General features: G+C 43.1%; 1 protein-coding gene across 2 annotated transcripts in view; it reads right to left on the reverse strand.

Moving 5' to 3' along the window:
• Positions 1 to 21,021, reverse strand: part of LOC119648183 (bifunctional heparan sulfate N-deacetylase/N-sulfotransferase) — a 357,714-nt gene that overhangs the window by 98,440 nt on the left and 238,253 nt on the right. For both annotated transcript variants that reach the window (XM_038049769.1, XM_038049768.1), the window contains one exon: positions 19,786 to 19,989. In XM_038049769.1, coding sequence (XP_037905697.1) covers positions 19,786 to 19,989 — 204 coding nt within the window. The remainder of the gene's footprint in view (positions 1 to 19,785; positions 19,990 to 21,021) is intronic.

The raw sequence follows: 21,021 nt of genomic DNA on the forward strand, positions 1-21,021 counted from the left end.
GCTTAGCACCCAAACTTTAAAAAAATGTCAGGCGATGACGGCTTTACGGTTTCCTACCAGGGCAGTGGCAAATCGTCAGACGCTGTCTAATCTCTCCCCTGGGAGCAGCGTGACCGACGCGGCTCGCAAATGTTAAGTGCTCCTTTATATAATTTGCAGAACAAAACATGACTACGGATTATATTGAGCGCAAATCCAAGGAGAACGTAACATCTACTTCGGTCACGCTGCTCCTATGCCCGGGAACCCAGAGGAGGGTGACCATGAGCGTTTCGCTCCGACTGTTCAGCACGTTTCTGCCCTGCCTCACCAGACTGGATCTTGATTATAAAGTTTTATTAGCAGATTGGCTATCGGTCAGAATGGCTTTGTTACGCTTGGGGCTTGGATCATGCTCCAGCCATCGACAGACTTTCAGTATTGCCAGTAATTCCGCTTGGAATTCAGTTGCGAAACCTTGGAGACCATACGGCTCGAATACACTGTGTGTATTCGGGAAAACTCGCGCACCGACTGCACAGACCATTTTTGATCCATCGGTGAAGAAGACTGTGTCATAACCTTGCAACACGCCGTCTTTCTTCCAAAATTGGTAGTATCATGCTTTATATGGATTATGGCATATATTACTGCAATTTTATGACTCTAGGATGAACTTAAGACCCCCTCGCAAATGATGAGGCTTCCCAAATCGGTGAAAAGTTACGATGAGCATGCGACGCTTCTATTCCCAAGTGCACTCGTTCCTAGATACGGGTACCGAATTTCCAATGGAACCCTGCAATCAAGGAATGCCTCAAAACCTGTCTCAAGGCCAGAAGACGTAATGGACGAAACAGACACCGATCTGGTTACGAGCAACGAAATGAACAATACAAAGAGGCGCGGAAAAAATTACATATGGCTATAGTAAGAAGTAAAAGCGAACTCTTCAAGCGGCTATATAAGGAAGCTGATGTCCTGGAATTGCGCCTACAAAACAGTGATGTGCAAAATCGAAGGCAAACACCCTCCATCGATTACTTGCTCTAACTGACTAGAAAAAATAGTGACAAACCACAAAATGTAAATATCGCCAACCCCATTCCAATAGTAAGCGAGGAAGGGGTTCTGGAAGTAGTAAAGAAAATAGCAAAAAATAAGGCTTCTGGCTTGGATGGTATCCCCAACAAAGCCGTTAAAGCAACAGTGAATATAGCGCCAAATATGTTTGCCGAGTAGTTACCCTATATCTTAAGGAAGGAGCTTTTCCAGCAGAGTGGAAAAAGCAGAGGCAGACAAACCCCTAGATGAAACTTCGTCGTACAGACTGATATGCCCTCCAAGTAATACCGGCTTGTATATTCTGTTGTAGAGATCGCTTCCGATTGTCCAAAAAAGAAAGGAAGGTGGTGTACAACCGACGCGGTTAACTTGGTGGCTAACATAGCGAAAGCCGCTTTAGAAGAGGAGAAATGCTGTGCAGTGAAAACGCTTGACGTGAAGAATGTCTTCAATTCAGGAGCGCCGAAGTATCTGGTGCACTTTATTGACAACTTTTTAATTGATAGGCTTCTGTGCTGCGATTTAGATAAAGGATCTAAATCATACCAAACAACATGCAGAGTTCTGAATGAGTCGTCCTGGGACAACTTTTGTGGATAATTATGTATAACAGAGAAAGTCAAGATTTACGTCAATGAATCAGTTTACGACGTTAACTCCTGGATGGAGAAAGCAGGCCTACCGTTCGCAGAGCTTAAGATGGAAGTAGTACCTGCCACTAAGCAAAGGTAGAGTGTACGTATGAAGATCAAAGTTGGGACACAGATAATAAACTCCCAGCCTGCGCCCAAATATTTAGGGGTAATGATCGACCAAAGGCTAAATATCAAATCACATGCGGAGGGTGCAGCAACTAGAGTATATAACACCGGAACACTGCTGGCGAGAATGCCACCATATACATGCAGATGGCCCAATGCCTTGTTTCAACGGTGGACCTACTATATGCAGCCCCAGTGTCGGCGCATGCACTGGAAAAGAAAGTAAATAGAAGAATAATGGGAGCTGTATATCGCTTAACTGCACTCCGAACATGTTGCGCATATCGAACAATATCCGACGAAGCGCTTGATAACAGGGACGATCCCAATAAATATTCTGGGGAAACAAGGACAACACCTTTATAATCGAGGGTATCTCACCAGAGAATCTTCTGCCCGTCGGTGGCAGTTCGCGCAGAGTGAAAATATCGCCGAATGAGAGGAAAAGTGGAACGAGTCAGGGAAAGGCCGATGGGCTCACAGAATTTTATAGGATATTCGGAGATGGATGGAGCGATCCCACGGTGGAGTAGGTTGGGATCTAATACAAGTTTTGAGCGGTCACGGCGGTTATCTAGCATGTCTCTATCGATTTAGGCATTACGGCATTACGCCAACTAGCAGTCTAATAACTTTTTATACCAGAAATTTTGCATCGGATCCAGACCAGGATCCCTCCAATTTTTTGAGCTGTTTATGATTTGTCACTGGGAATGGCACAGTTTGGGTAAACTCTCCTTTATTCTTAACACGTCTACTAGAATTGACAGTGCTGATTTGAGTCAGCCTGGCTATGTCCTGCCCGTAATGAGAAGTTCCAGACGTATTTTCCATCATGGGTTATTTCGGTCACTGAAGCCAATAACGCGAAAGCGAACCTTCTGGCCGTGTAATCTGAGAGCTGCGCTGCACCATAATACACAAGTGATTGTAGCAGCAGTGACATATCAGCATACAGCCGAAATGCAATCTCATCATTAATTTAAGGTAGAATTCTCCCAGTTGCTGCAGATGCATAGAGCCTGGGAATATGTGGTCTATGCAAAAGATCCATTGTCGAGAATACACGCTCTTTGACATTCGTCCCGACCCCTAGCGGAGACTTCAAGCAGACGGTGAAGTAGAGTGCTTTGGCGAGTGCTGGAACTGCTGGCCACAGTGCACCATGGTTGACGCCGCCGGCGATGCCCTCATCGACTTTTGGTCACCATTTTCCGTAATGAACAGAAGCCGAACACGCTTCATGTAGATGTGAGTAATAAAGCGGTACTGGTCTGCGACAGTCACTAGTGCAACAGGGGCAGTTAAGTCCTTGAGGGTTTTACGTGAGCTCCTCTCTGGAAGACTTAATCCCACGGTCTTCTCAGGACACGGATTGATTTTGTGACCACAATCAAATCCCCGCTGAGACAAGCAAAAACGGCACCAGTCTGTACCAAGTACATGGCTTAGCATTCATACTGATGGATGCAAGACCTTCATAAATCTCTACCGAATTAAGGAGTACGGCACCCATGTTGAAACGCAACACCACGCCGAAGCCCGAAGGTCTCTTCTCGCTTAAGCATAACTAGAACCCCCATGAAGCTCCCACTAGGGGCCAACCGCAAATAACCGAGCTGTACGCACATACAACGGGAGTTCAAGTATGAGAGTCCAATAGCTATTTCGGTTCCCATGGTATCAGTATACCGTGGTGAGGGTTCGTGACCAATTTGCCACTTCAGATGAGTCCCCGTGCAGACTCGGGTCTGATCGCCCTGATTAGGCCTTTGGAGCATTCGCCTACTGAATCACGGCCGGCAAACCAAAGTAATTACAGCGTCTCCCGGTGCCACCACTATGGAGGTTCCCCTCGACTACTTGGTTTTGGTTTGGCCGATAGGGCTGCCGCCTCATCTTCCTCACCGCCACCTCTGAGCACCTGCAACAGGGGCAGGAAAATGTTGTACCTCCCCCACCGTTGTTATCTTGTTGCAGAAGCGGATGATAAAGAGGTTCATATCCTCAGTCCACTTCATACGCTGCCTACGCAAACCTGCTGAAGTCGTTGCCACAACAATCGAAGCCACGTTCCTGGTCATCGTGGCACCTAGACGTCAAGCTAAACCACGATTAGCTCTTTCGATGCCGTGCTGCACATTACGAAAACCCCCCGGTTATCCGCACCGGACCTTAAATTTCCCAGCAGGACTTTTCAAAAGAGATCACTCCCTCTATAAGGTAGGTCTCGAAATGCTAACGCGGGGTGGAAATCCAAATCAGAGTGTCTACGTGAAAATGAACCAGGGAAAGGAGGAGGATCAAAGGAACTGTTCAACCTGTGTTTGATTAGAATGAAAACATCACGAGCATTGGGAGAGATTCGAATAGAAAAAGACGGTTGACAATATAATCCAACTCCACCGTGTAAATGAGGTTATTTAACTGAAAAGGCATCGTCACTAAGCCTCATAATTTTTTACGACCCCCCGATGTCAAGTCTGCAAAGCCGCTCTACTCGAGTAGAATATCTGACGAACTCTCTGGATCTCACAACAATGGATTACTGTATTTTTGGCTCTCTATCTCTGGGGCCGTAAATAAGCTTAAAAAGTTAGTAGCTACACCAGAGGGGCAATTTCTAAAAGATTTAAACCTTCTTGAAATGATGGTCAAACTTTTTTATATTTCAATATTAATAAGTATCAAAGTTGAGATCGGGGAAAGTGAGTATTCAAAATATTAATAAAAAATTAAATTACCGTGAATCAACCCGTATCGTAGGAAATTTCTAAATAAAATTTTAACGAGGATCTACTTCAAGAAAATTCACATGCATTAAATTTTCATCGCAGTTGTCATCATTTCTGAATGCTTTTAATTAGACTAATTTGAGTAACAATTTACTGCACATGAAAAAATATCGTGTTTCCCACAATCCTAGTAAAATCTTGAATGCAAAATGAGAGAGTGCTGGCTTTCATTACGTGCATATTTTTCAACTAAACCCTCATTCGTCATCGTCCTTGTTAGCTAGCACGAAACTTTTGAAATTTATGAACCTGTCTGAAGGTGGATCCTTGCCTCACATGAAATCATAACGTATTATAATATTTCCATATAAAGCAGCATTTAGAGCGCAATATATATTTAAAAGGACATTTTAACTGCAAGGAATGTAATATAAACAACAAAACACTCAGCGGAAGCGTATATTCTGTATTTCAGGCATTTTTTATTGATGCTTAAAAATCGTTATTGAAGACAATAAGGCGGAATTGAAATGTTGGTAGCACATACACACGCCCAAGGCTCAGACAGCACCGTCGTAAGGAAGTACAGGAGATTTTATTGTTCGTTGTAAAAAGGAAATCGAGAAAGAAAGTCTCGAATTGGAATTTTAAATTAGATTAGATTTTGCATTCAGTTCTGTTAAAACAGTTTAGGAGGGAGAGAAAGTATGGATTCTGTATCACATGTAAGGGTCCTATGTATCAGGAGTAATTTATTCCCCTTTTGTCGGAAAAGCAGATTAGAAGGAGGAGGACTTGAATTTTCAGATGAATTGAATATTAATTTGGCTGTATATTTGCAACAAAATATTATACTTTTTTCCTTTATTTTTCTTGTTATCCTTTGCTTAAATTTGCTTTAACTGCGCATGGATGCGGGGGCGCTGGGAGCAAATGCAACTGGTGGAGGCGAGTGTATATATTTTTTTCGGGGGATAAGAATTTTGATATTAAGACCATATGTCCCACCTTTACCTTATCTACATGTTGACTAGTTTTGAAAGCAACGTTTATTTCCTTTTTAGCAAGTTCAACGGGAAGCAGAAACCAAAACACACTTTTCCGTGAATTTTGCAGTCTCGAAATCTTCTAAGAAGTTTCCTCCTTTTGGCGCTCGTGTCAGGAAACGATTCAAGACAATATTTAACCGTCTTCCAGGAAATTGTGCACATGTTTTTTTTAACGCCTACCATGACTACGGGAACATCGTATGAGCTACACGAGAAACTAAATCGGAAGGATCGCCAACGCTGAATGCGTCCCTTGTTGGTTAGAAGGATGCTCTGGCGTACGGGTGAACAATACACCCACAGCGAAACGAACATTTAACAAGTCGGGAAACCGGAAGCTTGACGCTTCAGGTATAAAAGGTTTTGTGTTTCCCTATGTGAGGAGCATAACGTAGTTCTCCATAGGCTTATAGCATTGACCCGAGATATTGAAATCGCTCAGTTCTGGGCATGTTACTGCCATTGCCAGAACTGAGCGATTTAAATATCTCGAAGGGCAGGTTACCGACATTGCCAAAACTCAGCGATTTAAATATCTCGAGTCAATGGTATCTGCCAATGGAGAACTGCGTAATGAAATTATTTCACACATTAACGCAACCTGGATGAAGTGGCATTCCCCAACTGGTGTTCTTTGTGATCGACGTATCAGCGCACGTCCCAAATCTAAAATTTAATGCAATGTCGTCCGTCTGCCGCTCTCTATAGTTCTGAGTATTGGCCGACTATAAAGGTCAATGAACGGCGTCTTGCGGTAATGGGTACGAAGATGTTGCATTGGACTGGTGGCGTGACACGTTTTGATTACATCTGAAATGAAAATATCCGCGATCGAACGGGTTTGCACCGATCGTGGAAAAACTGCAAGAGAGGCGTTTTCGATGGTGTGGTCACGTAATTCACAGTAACGAGAATTCAACAACCAGTAGTGGTCAGAACATCGAAAGCAATGGTAAGCAACCAAAAAGCCGGCCAAAACAATGGTGGCTTGATATGCTGGATGGGGATTTAAAGGTCTCAAGATTACATCCTGATCAGGCATTTGATAAAATAAAATGACGAAACCGATCACCACGAGCCGACCCCGCTTGTGAACTGAAGGCTGAAGAAAAAGAAAAAGATGTGAGGAGCGACGAGTGCACGACAGCTCCGTGTAATATAGCTAAAAATTCCATTGCCCTCTATTTTCTAGAAAGCGATTTAAATAAATCATTTGATGGCAAGTCCTGTGTTGATAATGGTCAACCTCAAACGCTTCACGCGGTTTAGCCGTTTTGGAGAAAAATGCGTGTGACAGACAGACAGACAGACAAACAGACATTGAATCGATTTTAATAAGGTTTTGTTTTACACAAAACCTTAAAAAGGGCTAGGGAGAATTAGATTCTTCTTGAATGGAATTTTAATATTTCACTCGAATTTCAATTATTCTCGTTAATTATGACGTCAGCATCTTATTTGTATGGCTTAGGATGCTGTTAATTAGCACGAAATTGATAAGTTTGAACTTCTATAACTTTGACACTAATAGTTGGATTTTCATGGAACTTTGCATGTGTATGCACGAGACTGTCCTCTATGCCGGTACACCGGTAGGATGAGCTTAAGGGGAGTTTTTTAGTCAATTTCTAAAAGTTGATAATATTAGTAAATTTATTTGAGCAGATACCGGAATGGGACATCTCTCGAAGATTAGATTTCACATAAGTGTTTTACACAAAACCTTAAAAAGGGCTGCAGATAAATAGATTCTTCATAAATGCGACTTTAATATTCCACACGAATGTCAATTATTCCGAGTAATTATGACGTCAGCATCTGATTTGCATGGCTTTGGAAGCAGTAAACTCGCGCGAAATTGCTAAGTTTGAACTGCTATAACTTTGGCGTTAATTGCCTGATTTCCATCAAATTTAGCACATATATACGAAATATTGTCCTCTATGCTGGTGCAAAATTCGGAAGTCCTAGAATGAATTTAAGGGGGGTTTTTCAGTAACTTTCTAAAAAATAGTAACATACTATTAGTAAGTTTATTTGAGCAGATATCGGAATGGGACATATTTTGAGGGCTAGATTTCATCTAGGCGCACCACCCTGATTTTTTTCGGATTTTTAGGTTGGGTAGTTTCCGAAAATGAGTCCTGTCTCACTTCAAGTGCGTACATTTTGACTCCTTACTCACGCACTTTGCAATTTATGCCAAAACTATGTCAGTTTCGGAAAGTACAAATCGCACAACTATATCTGGTGAAAAAAATTGTTGAATCCCCCCTTTGCATGTATGGGGAGCCCTCCTTTAAACTCCACCTAAATTTATGCCACTCGCTGTATGCGTGAGATTTCATAGCTCCCATCTGTCCACCAAATTTCGTTCGGATCGGTTTAGCCGTTTTGTGGAAAAGTGCGTGTGACAGACAGACAGACAGACAGACAGATTGAATCGATTTGTTTTACACAAAACCTTAAAAACGAAGAAAGCGACAATTAAAGCTGCTCCGGAAGTAAAATAGTTAGCATGGTTTTCTAGTCTATCGAGGGTTTTTTGAGAGAAAGACATGCCACCGAGTTTCGTAGAAAATCGCCGCAGCAACAGAAAGGATGGGGCAATTATTTCAGGGTGTACCTGCGCGTTGTGATACACGAAGGTATTTGCCCACAAGAGGCTACCAACCTACCGGTTCACAAAACACCATCTTGATTCCGAGGGAACAAATTAACCAGCGCAACTTGCCTAGTGCTATTATTGACAATAATGAAAAGTTTTTCTCGTAAGAGGCGAAGGATGGACCTTTGCCAGTGGCCTTTCGGGGGTTCACAAGGAGGAACTACGAGTGGTCTATGTACGTATTGGAGATAACATGGCTCCCGGGTCGGACAGAATTTCGAGCAATTCTGTCAAGTTGACTGATAAAATCAGTCGATCTTCATCTCAACACTCGCAAAAACATCCGATTCACCTTGTTCACATGGCCCTATCTGTCTTTTAGAGACTATCAAGAAGAAAACAGACAGGATGATATAAAGAGGCTGCTCCTGCTCTTTGAGCCAGTGAACGATCTAACAGAGTGTCAGTATGGTCGATGTAATAGCAAAAAGACGTTGATCGGCTTTGCATCGTTATCAATGAATATTAAGAATATCTTTTATTCGGCCAACTATATTCGGACAAGGAGGGCTTTAGGTAAACCTCGTGCCTACGGCTATTTGGCTCGACTAATAGGAAGTTACTTTGGGAGAGATTTCTCTGGTATAAGACAGATGACGAATATTTGTAATGCTTGTAATGCTTGGTGTTGAGTCTCCCAACATTGTCATTGTCCGACATTCGTAGGGGAGACGTGGTTAATCAGCGCATTAAATGCTCTTATCTCGCAGAGAGGAACTGGATCGCGATAAACGCTATAAAAGCTGCGATAAAAGGAAGTCCCAGGAACTCAATTGAGTCCCAATACCGTCATCTGACATGAATGTGATAATGCAGACCAGAGCTCTTCCTGGAAAGTAATACTTTACAATGGTTTCACAGGGATATAGACAGAAGCGTTGGGATGGTTTTTGTTGGGGGTAAACCACACACAGCCCAGAAACCTGGGGCAGTAGCGTATTTCTACAATTTCTGCCTCTCCCAAGTTTCGAATCATTTCAATGAATGTAACATACTAAAAAATTAGCTCTGTGTGGAACACAATTGTAGGCTCATTCCTAGTGTTTGGAGGTACCTTCGCCAGTAGCCAGTATTCAATTCTAACCTCAACTTGGTTGTGCTCTGTGAGTTGGGCATAAGAATACACTCAAAGTTTTCCCTGCCTGTCGTAAAACGTGACTGAAGTTTTTGGAACATCAACAACGCCCCGGGTAGCGAATAATCTCACGGCTACGACTTTTGGCTATCGAAAACCGACTATGATTGGTTTTCTGGAATGTGGGCACGCTTCTTGACAACGGTATCGAGGGTACTCAGAATGCTCGCATTACCATCTGATGATTGCTTATGTTCGTTTGCTTGTTGCGTTCGCTATTTCTTGGAAAGCTGCGACCCCTCAAGCTCAACGTAGACTGTTTGCATGATCCAATTGTCGTTTGACAGTGGGAGATCCATCTTGTTGATCAAACAGCAGATACACTGACTCGTCTACCTGAGAATATCGATGAGCATTGGGTTGCCATCAAAAATGCACCTTCCTCGGGTGCTATAAAGGTCGTCCGGCACGTCCAGAAAGGGCGCCATAGGATCTGGACCACTGCGAAATCTTGGAAGTGGATCGATGAACAGAAGGGATTCTGGGGGAACTCTATGCCACAGAAGGCAATGATTTCAGAGGTGTATATCCCATCATGAAAGAATTCGCAAATGGCCGCAAACCTTTGATGGTCGTGTGGAGGACATTAACGGTCGATTCCTTAGCGATGATGACAAGAAGGTGAAGAGATGGAAAAAACATATCACCACGGTTTTTAATCGTATCACATCCGGTGAAGTTTCGCTTCTCGAGGATGAAATGACTGATCACCGTAAGATGCGGACACGGACTGTTGCCAGAAGAGAAATCATCTCAAACCGACTAAAGCTGCTATTCTTGACGGTTTGCATTCATACGGAAACTCTGGGAATTCGAGACCTTTCCCCGAAAAAGGAAGACGGGGATGATCGTTAAAATGACAAGGAAAGGCACCTATTTTGAGTCTGTCAATTAGAGGGATGTCTGCCTGCTCGCTGCCGTTGCAAATATAATAGCCAGAATAATCCTGGAACGCATCAAAGAACAGCTTGATCCACAGAGAGCAGATTGGTTTCAGCTCTGGGTCATTTTGGAGCAGTGCGTGGAATTTAGATTTTGGTTTCACCCGCTCTTCATCGATTTCGAGAAAGCTTTCGACAACGTGAGCAGAAAATGCATCTGGGGTGCTGTACGCAGGAGAGGCATACTGACAGTCAGAGTATCAGTATCAGAGGGACATATGTTGGTGCAAAATGTCACTTGCTGCACCGGGGTACAATTTCAGAGGATTTTGGGATCCAGAACGGAGTCGGGCCGAGTTTTATCTTATCACCGATTTCATTTGTTTTTATTATAGGTTACGTTCTTCATGCTGCCTTATCCGGAGGACCTGAAGGAGTATAATGGACCATGATATATTTCCTCAAACATCTGAACTACGCTGATGACATCTGTTTGCTCATGGCGTAGTCGGCGATGCAACTGTCGCGCATTAATAATATGTGACCCGAATTAGATCATCCAATACTTGGGAGTGATGATAAATACAAAGTTGAGTTTTAAAAAACACGTGCAATATGCTTGTAACAAGGGTGCTTATTTCGAGGATGGTTAGCTCGATCTTAATTTATGCCATCCCTATTTAGGGAAAAGCATTTCGCATATCATGTAATGCTCATAAACTGAGTCTACAGGAGTACAAGAGTCAAGTACAGGAGTACAAGAGTCTAAGAGTGTGTTCTTCCTTCAGAATCGTTTCAGATGAGGCTACATTCGTAATCTCCGGAATGATACCAATTGCAATCCTGGCAGATGAGATGACGAGTATATACAATCTGAAGTCAGTCTCTCCTTTGTCGCAGACGAAGAACGCCGAAAGGGAGAGATCTGTAAATAGGTGGCAGAAGCGCTGGGACCACTCAGAAAAGGGCCGGTGGACACACAGACTGATCCCTACATCAAGGAGTGCCTGGGTAGATTAATTATAATCTCATCTAGTTTCTGACGGGGCATGGGGTACATGGGGCTAGGACCTCTACAGGTTCAAATTGGACAATTCACCCCATTGTTCAAACTGTGAGGGAGTCCCCGAGGATCCAAAACAGATATTCTTCAACTGTCCGCGATTCAGGAATGAGAGGAGAAACGTAGAGGAAACTTTAGGCGAGATACTGATACCCGAAAATGCCATGAGGTAAATGCTAACATCGCAGAAGGATTGGTATGCGATTAACTCAATAATTGCATCAATTCAGGGAAAATTTCGAAAAGCGGAAGAGGTGAGGAAGGCGCGATTACGAACGTCGCGAATAGAAGAATGGAAAAATAGCTGAGCTAACACCGTCCTGTCATGTAATACCTTATGGTGGTTCGACGGGGAAGGGGGCAGAGGGTCGGGATTGGTTTTAGTGGGTAAAAATCCAACACTCTGGTGTGTCTAGGCCAGAGTCTTTTGAAGATTTCCAACTCCTTACTAAAAAAAACAGACAGACAGTAAAACGGTTTTAATAAGGTTTTGTTTTACACATAACCTTAAAACTATGTTTCAAGGAAACAGGTTGTAGTGACCGCGGCTTCGCGACGGGAGCAGAATCTCATTCGCCTCTTTCTGAACTAATTTGCTCAAATAATTCATTTTATAATGTGCAACTACCCTAATGTTCGCCGCAGATTGCACATTATTGAATGCAGCCGAGCGAATTGATCTTGACAGAGCGGAATGATTTGCCGCATCCGTAGGCGCATGTTGCTGCAAAATAAACTCTCGGAATTCAACACCAATGGTTCTTGGTTGAAGAGCTGTGCAACGGCCGGTGAAACGAGGAGAAAGGTTTTGGTTGGCACCGGGTGGAGTGGTGAAAGGAAGACGGGAGGGAACGGTCGAGGAATTTCGCTGGAGCATCTGGTGGCATCGGGCAGCTTCTATGCTTACTCTTGAAGATGAACCCGCTTGTTACTGACTTGGCGGCCCTTTACGATATCATCCACACTTCCGATGTTGCCCCCCCCCCCCCCCCCCCCCCATTCCCGAACCTGGCTAGCACAGAGGCGTGCAAGAACAGGTCAACCGAGCACTTTGATGAAGCTTCAGTCTTTGCAGGCGGACCTTCATGGTAAATTTGGCCAACTTTTTAAGTTTCTGGGATAGCTCTTCCCTCTAGGTCGTTCGCGGCCAATTAGGATGATCGTTTGGTCCTCATATTCCTTTAAATCATTACAAAGTGCCTTGTTGATCCGTAGTGTCATTGACGAAGAAGAAGCAACAAATCAGTGAATAAGAAAAAAAATATTCATTTAACAGAAGCAAAATGAATAGAAGAAGATAGAATGCAAGGGTAGCGCAATGCTGACCACATTGCCTCCTAGTGTACCGTTACGGTCTTAATGAAATGCTCTAACACACTTCAAGGCACTGATCCAACATGGATTGTTGCACCAACGATTATATAAGGGTAATTGAAGCGTATTGTAGGAGCCTTTGGAAACTGCGCAGCATCCAGCGAGAAACATAAGACAGGATTCATTTATTGAGCTCACTTGGTAGCCGTTCGAAAGGGAAGAAAGTAAGCAATTTGAAGTTCACATACGAGAGGTGATGGTTTTGTGAGGACAGACTGTCGTTTTTCAAAGAGGATTATGAGTACCCCCTATTTCACACGACCATCTTCATCATGAACTGTCGAATCTTAACAGCATCCCTGTGGTCCACTAAACTTTGTCCTTTTTTTTTCTTTTCCCTAAACCAAACAAATCCAAAAGATTATGGCAGACATGATAGAAATCACAATGGTTAAGGCCATCCAGCTCCGTTTCCAAGACTGAGAGCAACAACTCCGCTAATGAAAACCTGTTCAAAGGAACTAATCTGAAGGGGATAATTTTGCGCCTCATTATTTTTCAACCACACCAAGTCAAAGATTTTCTCTCCTTTCGTTCTAATAGAAACTAAAGGGAGAACCTTAGGACTCACCGGTAGATAAGTTTGACATCTGTCATTCGATCCATGAAACAAATCCGACTGCCACCAGTGAGATTTGAACCGCGAGCTTCTGCTTCAAAAGTGAGTTTAATTTGGGATAACGAGTATCAATTGCAATATCACCACATCTGTGAAATTCGAGCTTTCACTATAATTATGAGTAACTTTCATAAATAATTGAAACTTGATTTTCAGATGGAGGCAATTACTAAGTACTTCAATTATTTCAAATCATGGCTGATACCAAACAATGCATTTGTTATTGGCAATTATTACCAAAAGGTAAACATTTTGAGCTCCGTCGAAAATTAATGGCTAATTTGCTGGGTTCTGGGCAAAATGAAATGAAAATATATTTGCAGTTGCTGTCCTGACAATGCAATGCAACATTTACCCACTTAATTTCAGACATAAACAATTATTTCCAGTAATATCCATTGGAATATGCAATCGGCACTGGATAATTATTTTTCATGGTCCATAGTTTGGATGAAATCTCATACGATACTTACGAAATTAACATGAGGAAATTTAACCATCGAGTTGCAGGCATGGCGCATTGCTTCTGACTTGTATTTCAATTATTCCAGTAACATTTACTGGACGAACTTTAACCTGCGCGGATGGGATCGATGCATCTCTGATATAAGATAAAATGAAATAATGGAAAACTGATGAAACCTCATCGCGATGACGGTGGTCCAATTATTCATATTCTCAGATATTAATCGAATAAATTGTAATTATTCATGCATTTAATTATGCATTCAATTTCGGGGGAGGGGTTGAAACGCCCGTCGCGATTACATTGTGAAGCATGGAGCACTATTTATCACGTACATAAGGACGAACGTACTTTATCTAGTGTATGCATACACTGCTGTAAATTATATGGTGCTTTACGACCTCGTACAGAAACATATGGTTCGCTGTTAGGGCTCTGTTTTGCATAAGGTAATATTTCGTGGAAAGGGCAGGTCAAAATGAATGTTTGTTCGTGATTATATGAAAAGCAAATTGGGACATTCACGAATCATTACCTAGACCATGAAAACTTAGCGATAATGAAGTTGCTTGATGCGTTTAACGATTATGAATTAATCAGGAAGCATTTGAAATAGTGGTTTCGTGATTACCAATTTCGTCGTTATAAGATAATTCGCTATGGGGCCATTCTCTTCTGTTCTTCCGTAAGCACGGCCGGTATTTGAAGCAATTCCACCTGGAAGCACGATAATCAACCCTTTGAGGAGAGCCGTCTCCACATACTCAAGGAAGGCGATCAGCCTGAACTCTGCAAAATACTCATCTGAAGTGGCTCTTGCCAAGAAGCCTCACTGGAGTTTATCTGGTACCAGGGGAACAGGAATGGCTCTCTGAGAGCATATGCTCTGTTAGAATTTATAGAGTCTATGCTCTCGTCCCGCTGATTTCAAACAAGTTGTTCAAAAGTGGAATGATCGCCTCATGTAACATGGTCTCCAATTTCAAGCGAGGGGAGAGGCAAGTCAAGTTTATGTAGTGTGCTATACCGAGCTAGCCGCTTTCACACAGACATGGTAGTGTAGCATAGGGCATTAACGTGATGGAGCTTCCACAAACTGGTGATGTCTGGGCCAAGCGGTTGACTCGTTTTCGCAACCGACTGAGCATTTCCGCGTAGACTTGTCATTCACGGCTTGCCCAGGAGATAAAAGTAAGAGTGAATGATACCTCAATGATAAGAAAAGACCATAGGCATGGTGTTCCCCTTGTACTTTTTCATTTCTTTCAAACGAAGAGAGCTTATTCTCTGTAATTCCGAACTGTAGCGTTTCGTTTCTAAGGCTTACTGGAACCATTAACTTTCGTCTCCGATAATCAAGTTAGAGTGATGGCTGGCCTCCTTCTCCAAATCTAGACGCGATGAGAGAGCAAACCAATACCATTCCCCGGGATGAGTTGAAGCAATAGCCCGGGGGTCGTCCTCCCTGCACTGGTAAGTTTGACCATACCGTGCCACGGGGGCTCTGGCATGGCGGCCCTCCTAACCCCCATACTCGTGGGAATCAAATGAATAACTTTACAAAAATAAAGAAAACTACAACAAAACAGGTGGGACTCCGTAGCGCATACAAACCGAGGCACATCTCCGAAGTACCGAGAGCCAGGTGATTACATCCAAGAAGGGAAGTTGGGATGTCAAGCAGTATATCCAAAGTCAGCATTGTTATACAACAAAGACTACTGCTCAAAAAGCAAGGACAAACAAAAGCACGTGTGAGATCAATATATCAGACGTCAGGAAGGAGACTGGCCAGTGGTGCAGGTGCTTAATAGTACCATCTGAAGGAAAACCTGAAACCAGAAGATGCCCTTAAGAAGCCTCAGGACAGACTTAAGCCATCTTTATCGGGGCGAAGAAAGCGGAAAGCAGCGGAAATTAGCCTGCATGAACGGGATGTTTCCAAAAAAATAAAAATCTGAGCCTAAGAAGGGATAAAACCTCGGCAGGCTAGAGATGAGGGCAGGAATCAGGAAGCCTGTCATTACCTATGCTACTGGGTCAAAAGCATTCAATTGGCTATGCTGCCGAAAATATTGTGAGGAGCAGGATACCATCGAACACCATGTGTTCAGGCAGATGTGCAAAAAATTTCTAAAATTGTGATCATCGGGATACACTTTCGACCAGGTCACATACTGGTGGACTGCGCGACGAAAGACACTACAGACTAGCTTAGGACTATGGTTCCTAAATTGCAAAGCTGGGAAGGAGCAGAACTGTCAACATGTACTTGGGAATATGATCAGCCACGATCAGCCAGGGAAGTAGACCTGCTGCCCAGTGAAAACAAGACGCTGGATGACCTAGACCTAGACCTAGTTCTTCTAGGGCTTAGGGTGGACAGCAACGCGCAAGAAAGCACCATGTCGGAGCAGAAGGATGATACTCCAACAGCGGTGATGCTCCAGTTTAATTATAGATTTTATTTAAGGATTGCAGATACGTGCTCCAGACACAATAAATGTCCTTCTTCAGTGCTGGTTCAATTACAACAGCTCCAATAAAAAAAAATAAAAAAAGCAGATGATAGAAGAAGAGGTGGTAATGCCAGGCGCATCATCGGAGAACGAGCTGACATCCAGGCAGGAGACAGTAGCCGTCGCGGGCAGTACAGTCGGTGCTAGCCATAAGACCGTTATACTGACACCAATCGCAGGGACCTTCCGAAACGAGACAGCAGACGGATTAGTGGTTTCCAGCTTGGAATCAACTGCCATCGAGCTAGGTGTAGCGAGTACCAGCCATAGTACACTCTCTCTCAAAAGCAGCTGGCAAGAATATCGATCACCGGAAACCGCCTAAGAAGCGGAGGTCCACAGGAGTCCTTGTCAAGAGCCAGAAACAGAAGGCGATACATATTCTTAGCAAGATTGCAAAGAAGATGAGGTCGAACAAAAAAGCAAGCAGAGCAGAATGTACAAGGGCTCAGACGGTAACCAACCACTGCAAACGGCTAAACAGCAACAGACAGCCGACAAGCCACGAACTGTGAAACCCTTCAGCGACGTGCTCAAGAGTCAATTCCATGTGGTGCTGACGGATAGCGATTCCGCTAGCGGCAAACTAGCGCTGAAGGTGTGAACCACTGTTGGATTCATCCCCTGCTTCGATTCGTCTCAGTTGGTCCGTTGGTTCCATGTTATAGCATGCGAAGATCAATTCTGCGGATATCTTCTCGGTTCGTGGGTTGTTTAAATCGGCAACGTCTGGGAAGGTGAAAAGCACAAAGTCATCCTCTATGACGAGATCCCTAGGGGACTGGTCGCTCGCTTCTGGTTCCCCAAGATCCACATAGATAAGGACAAGCTCATCCAATTCATGTGCCCTGAAAACCCCGAATGGCCAACCTTCTTTTCTGCCTCAGCTAATATGCTTGTCTTCCTTCTAGAGAACATCGACGTCGCGCTAGTACAGGAGCCTTTCAAGTCTCGTGGCCTGCTAAATACAGCAAGAAGACATTGCCGCTGTGTTGGAATGAAGATCTGTCCAGCCACAAGAAGACTGCCAAGAGGCGGCCCTGATTGGACTATAGAACTATAGACTATAGAAGCACCAGCGAATCTGCAACGTTCAGTAAGATTCTGTCTAAAAAACATAGAACAGATTCAATAAATACAGATACACTTCCCCTACGGCGGGAAGGACTGTGAGTCAAAGCCTGGCTTGTGAGCAGCCCCAGCCGCGCGAGGGTATCAAATCGGTAATTATCGAGGGTAAAATCGGCTGGGCTTCTCCGCATATAAATCTCCGGGCCCAGATGGCATAATGCCAATCATGCTACGGAAGCAGCAAGAAAGATTTCGGCAGTGGCTTTTCGAGACGTATCGACACTGCATCGTTTTGGAATGCGTAACATTTTACGCATAGTGGTGTATGCCTACGACTTGGTGATGTTGGTGTCAGGGATGTTTCCTTCCATTATGAGTGACATCATGGAGGCAGTGTTGAGAAAGGTGTGCCAGTAAGCCGCAAGATGCGGACTCGGCATAAATCCAACCAAAACTATTCACCACCAACACAAAGGTAACTGAATTCCACTCCCCACGGCTGAATGAACAAAGATTCCTTCGTTTCTTCTTTCCTTTAATGTAAAGTGTCTGGATATAATCCTGAATACGAAGCTAAATTCGAGATTGAACACACAACTGCGAGTTAAAAAGGTCTGTATAGCCTTCTATGCCTGCAAGAGGACTTTTGCAAAGAAATGGGGTCTCTGGCCGAGGATGTTTCTCTGGATGTACACAGTTGTGGTACGTCCCATTCTGACGTACGGTGGTATAGTTGCAGGTTTTGAGGCAAAAATACGCTATGTCGAAGTTGAAGAGAATTCAAAGTGCAGGTGCCACCGAGGCTCTGCTGTCCTACCCGGCAGATGTTCTCACTGTACTCCTGCATCTCCTCCCTCTAAACCTCTACATTAAATACCTTGTAGTGTACAGTGCTGTCAGACCTCATGAATCATCCTTGACGAAGTTCCTCGGAAAATCTGGGCATTCCCCACGGACTATGACACACGCAAACCGAACTTCAAGAGAAACTTTGCTGTTGACTTTCCAACCAGGGTAGAGTGGAAGACAGCGGCGTATTGCAAGGCTATGATTAGTATTTTTCACTGAGGGATCAACCATGGTCTGTGGAGTGGGTGTGGGAGTTTTCTCGGATACATATAGTGAAATCAACATTCAAGTCAGTAGGAAACGACTAAAATGCGATGGTTTGATATGCTATATGATGTCTCTCGGTTCCATCCGGTGCAAAGCTATAACCAAATAAAAATGGCAAATTCGATCTAAACGACAAAACTACCAAACCAAATGGAACAAAGGTTGAAGCAGAAGAAAAAGATAATGTGGACCTTAATATATCTTCCTATTTTTAATAGTCTAAATGCTGCCTTCCGCAAATTTATATTTTTAGATGAACTTAACCCCCAGCGTGACTATGGAACTGACATTAACAAACAAGCTCCATATCAGCTATCATAGCAACTCGAAAAGAGATTATGATACCATTTAACTCAAACTTTTTGTACCATAAAACTGACCGATGGCCTTTTCGGAAACTGCTAGTATCTGCTGTTCGTAAAGTTAACCATTATCTAAATATATGAGTATTTCCGTGCACTTCCTTGGGCTAACTATCTACAATATGGATCTATTTTGTACATCCTCGCACTGCAGTTTCCCATCACTTTCGTTACGGTCTAAATATCAAACAACTACTGCCACTTCATAAAACTCCAAAGCTATAATTTTGAAGGGCTAAGGATATAAATTATCTAAAATTAGCTTTTTCCTTGGGTACACGACCTACTTATCTGCCCAATAGTAATTTGTCGTTATAAATTGTAGGAAACTTTACTATGTTGCAGGATTAAGTTTCTCTCCGTCAGAGAATACGGTATGTGTTCAAAATGTATGCATAGAGGTAAGAGGTAATCAGTATTAAGGATCAAATAAATACATATCTGAGCTTGTTGACATTATTGGGTAACTTGAGAGAGAGGATAATAGCGAAGAGGCGTTTTTTGTATAGAACAACGATATTCTTCTGCACTGTACTGAACAGTCTGGATTGTGAGTCGGAATTAGGGTCAAAAATTAAAAACTGGAATTAACAGGACTCAATTTTCCCTTTCTTTTTATTATATAGTCTTGGTTCGGCTGAAGCTACAATTCTTCACTTCAGTAACTGTACGGGAAACGAAGGAATTTCATCTCAGCAAGTCCTTTTCAGACGAACACTGTCCCTAAATACGTTGTCCTATTTCCACATCAATTATCTTTTACATCATAAGTTTGCTTGACCGACACCCATGTGTGCCGGAACTTTTTGGTTTGTTTAATACACACTACAAGGACTTCTATATATGAGAAACGGACCGTATCGTTCATGGCTTGTAGATTCTATCTTAGCTACGTCGAGGCACTTTCCAACACTACACTTACTTTATCCGATTGTAAACTAATAGTTCGGCGATGTCACGTCCTAAGCGAGAGTACGTGGTTTCCACGAATACAAGGACCTTTGGATCGATTCGAAGTCTGGCTTCCGACCGATGATCTGGTGTTTGTGATTGCAAAATTTGATGTTTCCCATTCAACATCCGGCAGTGAATCAATGGTGACGGTCGAGTGTCTCGATGAATGAGTCTGGAATAAAAAGGAAAAGAGATTATGGCTTGAGTTTAAAGGATATTCTTCTTGATGGATATGGAATGCTAAAAGTTTACGTATGCGGTACGAGTACTAGCAGCGCATTTGATGTTTTCGGTTTTTAGGAAGCATTTTGAAAAACCAAAGGATATATAAGGAAACAGACCTGTAATTGCTTATCACATAAAGAGAGAGCAAGGAAATTACCACAAAATGGAATCCTGATGATGCAACTGTATCGCGTATATGGGGGTCTTTTTGACACTTCAATCGCTTTCTTGTCACCAATAAATTTCGCGTATCCTTCATCTCGAGTGCCGCGATCGAGAAGGATCAAAAACATGGATTATCAGTCGATGTCTCCCCTACTTCTGATGTTAACAAGCGGATCCTTTCAGGTCACTCGCCTAAGGACATCTTTCACAATGGCAGGAAGATGTCATAATCTATAATCTGTTCTAGGTTTTGATTGTTTTTAAATTTTAGTCTCCAACCACTGGTTCATTTGATGGATATAAAGCTAACATAGCCTTCGCCGCTTCGTGTAAAGAGTAAGCTTGCTTTTATGACGGCCTCTGTTCTTTGAATACTTGCCATGCCCGCTTCAATACGTCACGGTCCATACTGAGGAATGGCACTTTAATAGCGACTCTCAATGATGCGACATTTGGATGTCTGGACTTATTGGTCACTCTCTCAACTACGCACCATACATAGAAGTCCGGAAGATTCAAATCCGGGCTGTTGCGGGGCCAAAATTCTTTGGACCAGAATATGTCGACGTTGTCTGACAACCAATTTTGCACCAAATGACTTGTGTGCAGTTGAAAAACATATGGCCTTCCAGACGATATAGCTTTCATCTACGGTTCTACTACATTTATCAGAACACGCAAAATCTTTATCAACACCTTTGTTAAAAAATGAGGTAGCATGACGTCACCCTCACTGGATTCAACACCTAGCATTCGTTGGGAATTTCGTTCTTGAAAAAATGGAGATCCCTTTAGGATCATGGACGAGTCAGTG

Source organism: Hermetia illucens, chromosome 2 (genome assembly GCF_905115235.1).
Source record: "Hermetia illucens chromosome 2, iHerIll2.2.curated.20191125, whole genome shotgun sequence".
NCBI lineage: Eukaryota > Metazoa > Arthropoda > Insecta > Diptera > Stratiomyidae > Hermetia > Hermetia illucens.